The 13,960-nt window shown below is 43.9% G+C and overlaps 1 protein-coding gene across 1 annotated transcript; it reads right to left on the bottom strand.

Annotated features, from left to right (window-relative positions):
* Positions 1–361: 361 nt before the first annotated feature.
* On the bottom strand, positions 362–12,673 carry MED10 (mediator complex subunit 10). Its single transcript, XM_038770468.1, has 4 exons — positions 12,466–12,673; positions 7,296–7,379; positions 5,663–5,765; positions 362–1,113 (listed from the first exon to the last, which is right to left on the bottom strand). Exons 1-4 carry the CDS (start codon positions 12,585–12,587, stop codon positions 1,015–1,017), a joined length of 408 nt encoding a protein of 135 aa, XP_038626396.1. The 5' UTR covers positions 12,588–12,673; the 3' UTR covers positions 362–1,014.
* Positions 12,674–13,960: the final 1,287 nt, after the last annotated feature.

Genomic DNA, 13,960 nt, shown 5'->3' with positions numbered 1-13,960 from the left:
ATACTTGCAGTATCTAATGGCAAAGGAGGTACCTACTACTTGAAAAACAAGATGGAGCAAAATCACATTTTAAGAGAAGTCAGACAAGGACAAAATGTCAAAATGAAATCATGATAATATCTTCTTCATTCATCTCTAGAAAAATATCAAACAAACATTTACTAACCAGTGGGTGAGGAGAACACTGGGTATAATATAAAATGGAGATAAGTGTGGGACAGGGACCATTTCCAATCTGATTAACTTGTATCTACCCCAGCGCTTCTAACAGTGCTCGACACAGAGTAAGCACTTAACAAGTACCATAATTATTCTTCTAACACAAAAGCATTGCAGAGAAAGCACAGATTCAAATAAGTCACACAATTTAAAATGTTTATTATAAATACTTGTCCTAATTTAAATCAATGGAAATAAAATTACACTCAACAGACTTAAGTACTGCATTACACATGACTGTACAAATATAAACACTACCATTCATATTTAAGAACTTCACATATCAATCAGAAAAAAACAGATTTTTTTTTCTTGAAACTGTAACAGAATAGAATAGAATTGGCCGACGTGAATGAACTTCCCAAGCTCACAAAATTTCAACGGACCTCACTGGTCCTCTAGAATGCTTAAGGTTGGCAATAACCTACCACATTATTGCCCGTACTGCTTTTCCGGGAATTCACTTCCACGGGATTCACATTTAACCATACTTCAGCACTTAGCAATGAAATAAACTCGACTCGACCCTAAAAATGCACTTCGTGGGTAGAGATCTGTTGCAGTATTTATGTACCTTCTACAGCTTGAAAGAGTCATTCGCCACAGAAGCTTCATGAGATGAGTCTTGAGAAAAAGTGGAGTGGCCTGTGAGAGAACGTAATCGCAAGAGCTCCTCGCATCGCTATATGCCACGTGCACTGCATGGAAACCTTAATCGTGAGGGCCGCCCCTCGGCCAAACATTTCACAAGAATGTCCCGTTGTCTTCAGACAGAGGGAAAGTGAACTGTTCTTGTTAAGAAGGGGGATGATCTTCACCTCGGGTACTTCTGTATTTAGCCATGTCATCTGGGAAGACTTTGGAAAGCTCTTGAATCAACAGGCTTTTAAATTTCTATGAAGAAAAACCATAAGTTGTCAAGCTATACCTCCCTTTAACCCACGGCGTTCAAATTACCCGACTTTACACAACACTGCACACATGTCAGGCCTATAAAAACTAATAAACTGGACTACAGTACCAACCCAAAAGTACTTCAACTGGGCTGGTTAGCTTTTCATCTTCATTAAGGGTAGCAGCCAAAGGTGGCTCAGCATTTACCCCACGCTGTATTTATTAACCGCATTCCGTTCTGTTTATTCGGTTTCTGACAAGACCTTGCATTAAAATTAAAAATTACTTCCAAACCCGCATGAAGAATGAATATTCATTTAGACACGATGATTTCGCTCCCGAACTTCAAGTAAAAGCACCACCTTCCTGAGGGAAAACCACACAGCTGGAAATAATTTTAGTAGACGGCCCACATAACAGGAATACACAAATAAGATTTAATTAGGCAGCTCTACACTCTAACCATACCAAACTTACTGTTTGCAAACAGTTCATTGAAAAGATTCGCAGAGCACCTGGGAATCTATTTACTCTTCGGCAACATGACTTCCCGAACCTATTTATAAGCGTGAACCGGCATTACTTTGATTTCAGTCATCAAAAAGCAGCCTGTTAAAATAATTGTTCTTGTGGGTCCTTGCCAAAAAATATATTTGCAGAATATGTAAATGTGCAGTTTGAGACCAAACAGGCCCACTCTCCTTCTTCATTAGAAGAGCTGCTAAACAGGAACTCTTGAGAAATGTCACCAACTTTCATGAGGGCCACTGAGGAACCTATGGACGATAAAGTCAGTAGCCCAAAGGAAACAAATGAAGGGGGATTAGATTACCACAATGAAGATTAGACAACCGGCCCTGAGTTATACCATTCACCACTGGTGAATGGCCTGAACTGTCAAAAGATGGAGTTTAAAAAAGAACTGTCATGCTGCAACTGAAATACATCCTTTCAGTGGAGAATTTCTTGGAGTAAGTCATTTTGCTTTTGTACTGGGGCTTCTCAGAAGTAACGTGGTGATTATGATATGTAGGCAGGTCATATAAAATCCACTGGTTCCTCCAGACAAATACCATCCAAAAGGAGATCTGCAGCCTACTTTGAAAATATAACCACTCTACTTGCCCCTTGAATTCCATCAGCTCATCTTCAACACATTTGCCCTATTCTCCTCCTCTCTTACTGCTCTTTCAAACTCTCCGTCCCTCTGGTTCCTTCCCTTCTGCTTTCAAACACAACCACGTTCACTCATTCAATCGTATTTACTGAGTGGTTAGTGTGTGCAGAGCACTGTTCTCAGCACTTAAGTTCACCCTTTCCTGAAAAAACATCCTCTCTTGATTTGGCCAAACCCTCCAGCTGTTATCCCAAACTTGCTTCTCCCAATCCTGACTAGATCCCTCAAATAGCCGTGTTGCTTTCACTTCCCCTACCCCACACGTCTCTTTTCCTGTTCAGATTTTGCCCTCTTCTCCCTATTAAAAGTGGTTTCCACGTGTTTCCTTCTGGCAAAACCTATTGAGTTTTTGATTCTTTCTACCACTTCCAACTCAGTTGGCCACCCTCTCCTCCTTGAAATTTTTCTGCTTTGGTTTTACAGACCCACTTCTCTCTCGATTTTCATCCTACCTCTCTCTCATTGTCTCTTCTCAACTTTCTCTACCGGTTCTTTCAGCTCCTCACTCTGGGGCGGTCTCACAGCACTCTGTCATTTAGGTCATTTACTCCTCTCCTTCACTTACTTGTCACTCTGGAACCTCAACCAATCACCTGGTTTCAACTAGCTCCTCTCTTATGGATAACTCTTACGCCTAAATCTCCGGTCCTGATAGATCTCACACCTCCTTCTGCCTTTGGGACTTCTCTATCTAGGAGAACTGCCAGCAACTTAGATTTAATATAGGTAAAACCTAGCTTTCTTCTTCCCTCCTAAATCTCTCTTCTTTCGAAATTTTCCATCACAGCTGGCAACACCACCATGCTCCCTGCCCCACAAGCTTGAAATTTTTGAATAATCGCTGACTCTTCTCTCAATTGCCACCCTGGATAAGCCTACCAGTTCTTCCTCTATATTCACAAATTTACCTTTTTTTTTTTAAGTTATCACCATGATCCTGGTAGAAACTCTCACCACCTCAAAACTGGACTACCGTAATATCTCCCTTAGCGAAATGAACAGTTACAATAGTAGCTTCCTAGTGGCCTTGCTGAGTCTCGCTCTCCCTCCTTCAGACCCAATACATATACCCACAAGCATCGTCTTTCTCGGACTGTAACAGCCTGGCACTCCTCTCCTCTAAAATCTCCTGTGGTTCCCCAATTCTTGTCATATATACAGAAGCTCCTAACCACCAGCTGTGAGATTCACTCCATCTGATTTCCCTCTAACCTACACCAGTTTTCTTCCCCCCCTAAATCCCAAAAGGTGCTCTTCCCCCCAGCCTAAGCCAACCTCCAAACTCACCCTCATGATGACATTCCCACTGCCAACTCTCTACCTCTGGTTAAGCCATCCCACGACCCACCTCAGCATTCAGCTATTTTCATTCAGTCGTATTTATTGAGCGCTTCCTGTGTGCGCTGTACTAAGCGCTTGGGAAGTACAGGTCGGTAACATATAGAGACGGTCCCTGCCCAAATACGGGCTCACAGTCTAGAAGGAGGGAGACAGACAACAAAACATACTGACTTGCTGTTGATTTACATAACAAGAGTCATGTGGGACTATTTTTAATTCCTCACTTAATTATAATACATTCAAATTATGGCTATCAGCTTCCCATTACTGCAAGATATCGAAGTACTTAGATCATGATTTTCCATCTTTTGTATGTGCTCTGCCTAGATCCTCACTAGATATTGGTGATCAAACCAAAGCAGATCAAGTGATGTGCTGGGTAGGGACTGTCTCTATATGTTGCCAATTTGTACTTCCCAAGCACTTAGTACAGTGCTCTGCACATAGTAAGCGCTCAATAAATACGATTGATGATGAAGTGATGAATTCATTTTTTCATCAACTTTTGTGTATGAAATTTTGCACTTGGTGTATATACAGACTAAGTACAAGATGAGCTCCCTATCCTCCAGGAGTTTACTATCTAACTGGGGAAGAAGTTTCCTGGGGAATAGTCCTCCAGGAGGCCTTCCCAGACTGAGCCCCTTCCTTCCTCTCCCCCTCGTCCCCCTCTCCATCCCCCCATCTTACCTCCTTCCCTTCCCCACAGCACCTGTATATATGTATATATGGTTGTACATATTTATTACTCTATTTATTTATTTATTTATTTTACTTGTACATATCTATCCTATTTATTTTATTTTGTTGGTATGTTTGGTTTTGTTCTCTGTCTCCCCCTTTTAGACTGTGAGCCCACTGTTGGGTAGGGACTGTCTCTATGTGTTGCCAATTTGTACTTCCCAAGCGCTTAGTACAGTGCTCTGCACATAGTAAGCGCTCAATACGATTGATGATGATGATGAATAGTCTTCCTCCTTCTTGTGTTTCTGGGTCATCTGCCCTTACTGGGTTCTGGTGCCTAAAAAAGCAGTCTGGCCAGTTCTTCTTTCCTAAAGGGTTTTATTTTGAGTGAGTAAAAATCACTCTGCCGCTGTCCTGCTGTGTGACCTTAGGTGAAGGTCACTTCACTTTTCTGGGCCTCAGTTACCTCAACTGAAAAAGGGGGATTAAGACTGCGAGCCCTGCGAAGGATGACCTGATCAATCTGCGTTTAGACCGAGGCATAGGGAAGTGAATTCGCCCAGTTGTATAGCAAGCCAGTGGCAGAGCTACCTGATTCCAGAACAGTGTGCCACCATGGTCATGTCTGAGAACCAGAAATTCTCTCCAGAAGATGACTGAGGATGCTTTATAAGCACGGAATTTGCTGGTGAAGACAGAGAGGGCTGCTACTTTCTATATCAGTACATGACTATCCTACAACAAGGAGGTTATATTCTTCATTCATTCCTTCATTCAATCGAATTTATTGAGCACTTACTGTGTGCAGAGCACTGTACTAAGCGCTTGGGAAGTACAAGTTGGCAACATATAGAAACGGTCCCTACCCAACACAGGCTCACGGTCTAGAAGGGGAAGTCTTAATGAACCCACATCAAGGAAAGCTCATATTATAGGACACTGAGTGAAGAACATGCATCTTGATAGACACCACGTGCTCACACACAACTGTTTCTTCCCACACTGTATTCTATCTAGACAAATGTGTGTTGTCATACGAATGCTCCTTAATTTCTTCAAAACATTTTCTGCTGACCAGGGAGAGCGGACCTTAAGGAAAAACTGAGGATGCTTTGGGAAAGGTAGTTTTACCTTTTTCCCCAAACATCCTGAATCAATTTGGAGATCCCCAGCATGGGAAAAAGAAATGTTATCAGACAAGAGCCAGTGCATTTTTACAATTTTGACAGAAATATCCTGGCTTAAAAAAGAACCCTTGAAATTAAGATACTCAAAGACTCTCCCAACAGATTTCCCTCCAGAGAAACTAAAATTGTATTTATTTTTACTACATTACAGTCACCTTACCTTCATGGTATCGATTTTGCCTTTCACCTGCTCATTTTTAGCTAGAGCCCTCTCCAAGCACTCTTTGGTGTATAGCTGGGGATTACGACCTTGATCTATGTATCTGGAAATAAGAAACAGCTCATGTTATTATCCCCAGAATGGATTAATATTTCTAAGTTCTCTGGGAAAGAGGGCAATGGAAACTTCAGTTTGACAAACAGCAGCTGCTACAATGGGCTTCTGTCAGAGAAGCTGACTCTGAAACACGGTTCAAACTACACACAACAGCCATTCCAGACCCCTTCACTCATCAAAGATGACAAATGTCACTGAGCAGATGGTGCTACTTCAATTGCTGCTTCTCTGCTACACCCAGAGGAGCAGACTAGATGATCTAGGAAACCTCTACTACTTTTAATTTTCATAATTTTGTGACAAACAGTACGTCACCATTTTGGAAATTTAGGTAAGCGTTAGGAATTCATGAAGCTATTATTACTCGTTTGAGTTTCATCCCAGGATAGAAAGATACACTCTAGAGTGAGTATTTAGAAATGTCTTATATAATGTTCCTCAAAATATTCTGAATGTTCTGCTTCTTGATATTTCCGATAATACCTAGTGCAAGCTATGCTTCATCAGCAACTTACTTCGGAACTCCTAAAAACAGCTGCACAATCCCTTATCTAGAAAAAACAAATTATTCATTAAAAAGTGTGGAAAGATATCTGCACAGCAGCACAAGTAAATTCATTACACCAATTTAGATTATGTGCAAGACACGGACAGATAATTATTAACTGATGACTTACACTTCAACATTTGTCTTATTATCCCTGTGCTTGTCCTTTAAGCTAACATTTGGATGCCAATTTTCTACTTGAAAAACTCACAAATTCTAGCATTCCACTGCATTTCCATTTAAGAAACAGAATGAAGTAGAACGGTTGAATGTACAACAAAATCTGACTGGTTTTGAAAAGAAAAGCTGGTGACCCTAAATCTCAAGGCAGAGGTTTGGTATGTGGGAAAACAACACATTGGAATTTTTGCTCCGACTGGTTCACATAAAATTTGGCATTTGGTTTTTATAAAGATGAATCTGTAGTTACAGATGGAATTTATGGCTATATAGATGCAGAAATATAGAAAGGGAGTGTCATGGTATGTCAGGAGAAAGGCAACATTGGCCTCCTGCTAAAGTATGATTTACAACTGGTTGCCAGCATTTTTCATGTCTCCCGTGGATTTGGAAGGGACAGACGAACACACAGTAACATGTTTTTCCAATGGGTACGCTTGACTCTTTATCATCATCATCATCAATCGTATTTATTGAGCGCTTACTATGAGCAGAGCACTGTACTAAGCGCTTGGGAAGTACAAACTGGCAACATATAGAGACAGTCCCTACCCAACAGTGGGCTCACAGTCTAAAAGGGGGAGACAGAGAACAAAACCAAACATACTAACAAAATAAAATAAATAGGATAGATATGTACAAGTAAAATAAATAAATAAATAGAGTAATAAATATGTACAAACATATATACATATATACAGGTGCTGTGGGGAAGGGAAGGAGGTAAGATCGGGGGGGATGGAGAGGGGGACGAGTCCCACCTTTATTCCAGACCAATTATATACTTACTCAAAAACTTCTAAAGGGACACTAATATCATGAAGCTGTTGTCGACATTTGTCAATATCTTGTAGGCCAGTGACCATGAAATTCCTAGGATGACAAAATTGAACAGACAGTTACGGTTACCTTGGAGAGGGCCAATTAGTCCAGTGAGCGTCCCCGGAGTCTTTACACAACAAAACCTTCCCATCGGATCTTTGACAAAATGCACTGCAAATCAGTAATATTTACGGAGAGCTTTACCAGTGCGGAACCCTTTACTAAGCATCTGGGGAAGAAAAACAGCACCGGCCTCGTGGAAAGAACCCAAGAATGGGAGTCGGGACACCCAGGTCCGAATCCTGGCTCTGTCCCTTGCCAGCTGGGTGACCCTGGGCAAGTCAATTCGTTTTCCTGTGCCTCAATTGCTTCATCTGAAAATGGGGACAAGACACATGCCCTCCCTTCCCTTCAGACGGTGAGCCGCACGTGAGACAACTGGATCCACGCACTGATATTACATCTCCCTCAGCCAGCTCAGCTCAGTGCTTGGCCCGCAGTAAGTGTGTAACAAATACTACTATTATCATCATCGTTACCAGAGTTAGTGGACATTGTGCATATGGCTTTAACTCTATTTGTTCTGACGGTTTTGTGACTACAGCTTTAATTCTATTTAATTTTATTTTATTTGTCCTGACGATTTTGACACCTGTCTCCATGTTTTGTTTTGTTGTCTGTCTCGCCCTCCTAGACGGTGAGCCCGTTGTTGGGTAGGGATCGTCTCTTATCTGTTGCCGACTTGTACTTCCCAAGCACTTAGTCCGGTGCTCTGCACGCAGTAAGTGCTCAATAAATACGAATGAATGAGTGATCGCCGCCCTCAAGGAGCTTACACTCTGGTGAAGCTGGTGGCCCGGAGAGGCAGAGCCTGGGGCTGGAAACGTGGGAATGGCCTAGAGGGGCTGGGGTGGGATAGAAGGGGCAAGCGCTTACTGTGTGCACAGCACTGTACTGGGTGCTTGGAAAGTACAAGTCGGTAACATAAAAAACGGTCGCTGCCCAACAACGGGCTCACAGTCTAGAAGGGAGAGCTGTGTCTGGGCCCGGGTTCTAATCCCGCTCCGCCTCTTGTCTACTGTGGGGCGTTGGGCAAATCACCTCTCTGTCCCCAACTGAGCCCCCCTTTTCACTCATTCAATCGTATTTATTGAGCACATACTGTGTGCAGAGCACTGCACTAAGCGCTTCGGAAGCGCAAGTCGGCAGCATATAGAAACGATCGCTGCCCAACAACGGGCTCACAGTCTAGAAGGGAGAGAGCTGTGTCTGGGCCCGGGTTCTAAATCCAGCTCCACCTCTTGTCTCCTGTGGGACATTGGCCAAGTCATCTCTCTGTCCCAGACTGAGCCCCCTTTTTCCTCCTCTCCTCCTCCTCACCTGTCCACGTGTTTTGTTTCACTGTCTCCTCTCCACCGTTGTCCAAAGAATGCATTGAGGAGTCCAGCCCGCACCCTCCGCTCCTCCGCCGCTGCTAATCTCCTCACCGTCCCTCGCTCTCGCCTGTCCCGCCACCGACCCCCGGCCCACGTCATCCCCCTGGCCTGGAATGCCCCCAATCCCTCTGCCCATCCGCCAAGCTAGCTCTCTTCCTCCCTTCAAGGCCCTGCTGAGAGCTCACCTCCTCCAGGAGGCCTTCCCGGACTGAACCCCTTCCTTCCTCTCCCCCTCGTCTCCCTCTCCATCCCCCCATCTTACCTCCTTCCCTTCCCCACAGCACCTGTATATATGTATATATGGTTGTACATATTTATTACTCTATTTATTTATTTATTTATTTCACTTGTACATTTCTATCCTATTTATTTTATTTTGTTGGTATGTTTGGTTCTGTTCTCTGTCTCCCCCTTTTAGACTGTGAGCCCACTGTTGGGTAGGGACTGTCTCTATGTGTTGCCAATTTGTACTTCCCAAGCGCTTAGTACAGTGCTCTGCACATAGTAAGCGCTCAATAAATATGACTGATTGATTTGCACATAGTAGGCGCGTAACAAATGCTATCATTACTATTTTCTCCAGCACGTAATACATGCTGTCATTATTATTTTCTCCAGCGCTTAATAAATACTCTCATTACCATTTTTTTCCAGCGCTTATAACAGCGCCTTGTACATAGTAGGCGCGTAATAAATGCTATCATGATTATTTTCTCCAGCGCGTAATACATGCTATCATTATTATTTTCTCCAGCGCTTAATAAATGCTCTCATTACCATTTTTCCCAGCGCTTAGAAAGGCGCAAAGGCACATAGCAGGCGCGTAACAAATGCTATCATGATTATTTTCTCCAGCGCGTAATACATGCTATCATTATTATTTTCTCCAGCGCTTAATAAATGCTCTCATTACCATTTTTCCCAGCGCTTAGAACGGCGCAAAGGCACATAGTAGGCGCGTAACAAATGCTATCATTATTATTTTCTCCAGCACGTAATACATGCTGTCATTATTATTTTCTCCAGCGCTTAATAAATGCTCTCATTATCATTTTTTTCCAGCGCTTATAACAGCGCCTTGTACATAGTAGGCGCGTAATAAATGCTATCATGATTATTTTCTCCAGCGCGTAATGCATGCTATCATTATTATTTTCTCCAGCGCTTAATAAATGCTCTCATTACCATTTTTCCCAGCGCTTAGAACGGCGCAAAGGCACATAGCAGGCGCGTAACAAATGCTATCATGATTATTTTCTCCAGCACGTAATACATGCTATCATTATTATTTTCTCCAGCGCTTAATAAATGCTCTCATTACCATTTTTCCCAGCGCTTAGAACTGCGCAAAGGCACATAGTAGGCGCGTAACAAATGCTATCATTATTATTTTCTCCAGCACGTAATACATGCTGTCATTATTATTTTCTCCAGCGCTTAATAAATGCTCTCATTACCATTTTTTTCCAGCGCTTATAACAGCGCCTTGTACATAGTAGGCGCGTAATAAATGCTATCATGATTATTTTCTCCAGCGCGTAATACATGCTATCATTATTATTTTCTCCAGCGCTTAATAAATGCTCTCATTACCATTTTTCCCAGCGCTTAGAACGGCGCAAAGGCACATAGCAGGCGCGTAACAAATGCTATCATGATTATTTTCTCCAGCGCGTAATACATGCTATCATTATTATTTTCTCCAGCGCTTAATAAATGCTCTCATTACCATTTTTCCCAGCGCTTAGAACGGCGCAAAGGCACATAGTAGGCGCGTAACAAATGCTATCATTATTATTTTCTCCAGCACGTAATACATGCTATCATTATTATTTTCTCCAGCGCTTAATAAATGCTCTCATTACCATTTTTCCCAGCGCTTAGAACGGCGCAAAGGCACATAGCAGGCGCGTAACAAATGCTATCATGATTATTTTCTCCAGCGCGTAATACATGCTATCATTATTATTTTCTCCAGCGCTTAATAAATGCTCTCATTACCATTTTTCCCAGCGCTTAGAACGGCGCAAAGGCACATAGTAGGCGCGTAACAAATGCTATCATGATTATTTTCTCCAGCGCGTAATACATGCTATCATTATTATTTTCTCCAGCGCTTAATAAATGCTCTCATTACCATTTTTTTCCAGCGCTTATAACAGCGCCTTGTACATAGTAGGCGCGTAATAAATGCTATCATGATTATTTTCTCCAGCGCGTAATACATGCTATCATTATTATTTTCTCCAGCGCTTAATAAATGCTCTCATTACCATTTTTCCCAGCGCTTAGAACGGCGCAAGGGCACATAGCAGGCGCGTAACAAATGCTATCATGATTATTTTCTCCAGCGCGTAATACATGCTATCATTATTATTTTCTCCAGCGCTTAATAAATGCTCTCATTACCATTTTTCCCAGCGCTTAGAACGGCGCAAAGGCACATAGTAGGCGCGTAACAAATGCTATCATTATTATTTTCTCCAGCACGTAATACATGCTATCATTATTATTTTCTCCAGCGCTTAATAAATGCTCTCATTACCATTTTTCCCAGCGCTTAGAACGGCGCAAAGGCACATAGTAGGCGCGTAACAAATGCTATCATGATTATTTTCTCCAGCGCGTAATACATGCTATCATTATTATTTTCTCCAGCGCTTAATAAATGCTCTCATTACCATTTTTCCCAGCGCTTAGAACGGCGCAAAGGCACATAGTAGGCGCGTAACAAATGCTATCATGATTATTTTCTCCAGCGCGTAATACATGCTATCATTATTATTTTCTCCAGCGCTTAATAAATGCTCTCATTACCATTTTTCCCAGCGCTTAGAACGGCGCAAAGGCACATAGCAGGCGCGTAACAAATGCTATCATGATTATTTTCTCCAGCGCGTAATAAATGCTATCATTATCATTTTCTCCAGCGCTTAATAAATGCTCCCATTACCATTTTTCCCAGCGCTTAGAACGGCGCAAAGGCACATAGCAGGCGCGTAATAAATGCTATCATTATTATTTTCTCCAGCGCGTAATACATGCTATCATTATTATTTTCTCCAGCGCTTAATAAATGCTCCCATTACCATTTTTCCCAGCGCTTAGAACGGCGCAAAGGCACATAGCAGGCGCGTAATAAATGCTATCATTATTATTTTCTCCAGCGCTTAATAAATGCTCTCATTACCATTTTTTTCCAGCGCTTAATAAATGCTCTCATTACCATTTTTTCCTGCGCTTAGAACAGCGCTTTGCACATAGCATGCGCGTAATAAATGCTATCATTATTATTTTCTCCAGCGCGTAATAAATGCTATCATGATTATTTTCTCCAGCGCCTAATAAACGCTCTCATTACCATCCTTTCCAGCGCTTAGAACAGCGCTTTGCACATAGCAGGCGCGTAATAAATGCTATCATTGTGATTTTCTCCAGCGCGTAATAAATGCTATCATTGTGATTTTCTCCAGCGCGTAATAAATGCTGTCACCATTATTTTCTCCAGCGCTTAATAAATGCTCTCATCACCATTTTTCCCACGCTTAGAACGGCAGCTTTGCCCATAGCAAGCGGTCCATAAACACGGTTGAATGAATGAATGACTGACTGACTGAATGAATGAATGACTGACTGACTGACAGGTCGGGTCCCCCCCCCCCCCCCTCCCGGCCGCCCCCGCGCCCCCACGGCTCCCTCACAGTTTCTGGTTGAGGCCGGCCTGGCTGCTGGGCTGGAAGTCGCTGACGATGATCCCGAGCTGGCGGATGTTCTCCACGAACTTCTCCAGGTGCTCCTCCAGGTGGTCGAACTTGTCCGCCATGGCCCGGGACCTGAGGGGACCTGAGGGGACCTGAGGGGACCGGACGGGACCGGGCCACCACGGCCTCCGCCACCGCCGCCGCCTCCGGCTACTTCCGGCGCCGGCACTTCCGCTTCCGCCCGCGCGCGCCCCGACGGCGGCGGGAGGAGGAGCGGGAGAGACGGGGGAGAGGGGGACACGCCCACCCACGACACGCCCCGTGTTCCCCAGGCCACGCCCACTCGGGGCCGCGCCAGCCAATGACGGGCCCCGCGTTCCTCAGGCCACGCCCACTCTGGCCCGCGCCCACCAATGGCCCGCCCCCAAGCCCCTCGGGCCACGCCCATTCGCGCAGGCCCCACCCAAGATACGCCCAGTGTCCCCTCAGGCCACGTCCATTCGGGGGCCACGCCCATCGGTGACACGCCCCATGACCCTCAGGCCGCGCCCACCAATGACACGCCCCGTGTCCCTCAGGCCACGCCCATATCCTCCAGGCCACGCCCTTTCGGGGCCACGCCCACCAATAGCACGCCGCCTGTTCCCCAAGCCACACCCATTCAGGGGCCACGCCCACCAATGACACACCCCTTGTCCCTCAGGCCACGCCCATTCGGGTCACGCCCACCAATCAATCAATCAGTCAATCAATCAATCGTATTTGTTGAGCGCTTACTACGTGCAGAGCACTGTACTAAGCGCTTGGGAAGTACAAATTGGCAACATACGGAGACAGTCCCTACCCAACAGTGGGCTCACAGTCTAAAAGGGGGAGATAGGGAACAAAACCAAACATACTAACAAAATAAAATAAATAGAATAGATATGTACAAGTAAAACAAATAAATAGAGTAATAAATATGTACAAACATATATACATATATACAGGTTTATTTAAATGTTATTTAAGAGTGCTTCTGAAATCACCCTTGGGGATCCAAACAAAGATTCATTCATTCATTCAATTGTATTTATTGAGCGCTTACTGTGTGCAGAGCACTGTACTAAGCGCTTGGGAAGTACAAGTTGGCAACATAGAGAGACGGTCCCTACCCAACAGCGGGCTCACAGTCGAGAAGGGGGAGACCGACAACAAAACAAAACATATTAACAAAATAAAATAAATTGAATAAATATGTACAAGTAAAATAAATAGAGTAATAAATATGTACAAATATATATACATATATATAGGTGCTGTGGGGAGGGGAAGGAGATAAGGCAGGGGGGATGGGGAGCGGAAGGAGGGGGAGAGGAAGGAGGGGGCTTAGTCTGGGAAGACCTCCTGGAGGAGGTGAGCTCTCAGTAGGGCTTTGAAGGGAGGAAGAGAGCTAGCTTGGCGGATGTGCAGAGGGAGGGCATTCCAGGCCAGGGGGAGGACGTGGGCCGGGGGT

The sequence above is a fragment of the Tachyglossus aculeatus genome, chromosome X3 (assembly GCF_015852505.1).
Source record: "Tachyglossus aculeatus isolate mTacAcu1 chromosome X3, mTacAcu1.pri, whole genome shotgun sequence".
NCBI lineage: Eukaryota > Metazoa > Chordata > Mammalia > Monotremata > Tachyglossidae > Tachyglossus > Tachyglossus aculeatus.
This window is presented reverse-complemented; position numbering and strand designations above follow the sequence as displayed.

What these genes read in the sequence shown, in the direction of transcription:
- MED10 (XM_038770468.1), bottom strand. Translation starts at nt 12,587, where the DNA reads ATGGCGGACAAGTTCGACCACCTGGAGGAGCACCTGGAGAAGTTCGTG. An exon ending in GTCCCTTTAGAAGTTTTTGA is followed by an intron (nt 5,766 to 7,295) that starts GTAAGTATATAA and finishes TCTTATTTCCAG; the next exon opens with ATACATAGATCAAGGTCGTA. An exon ending in GCAAAATCGATACCATGAAG is followed by an intron (nt 1,114 to 5,662) that starts GTAAGGTGACTG and finishes TTTTCTTCATAG; the next exon opens with AAATTTAAAAGCCTGTTGAT.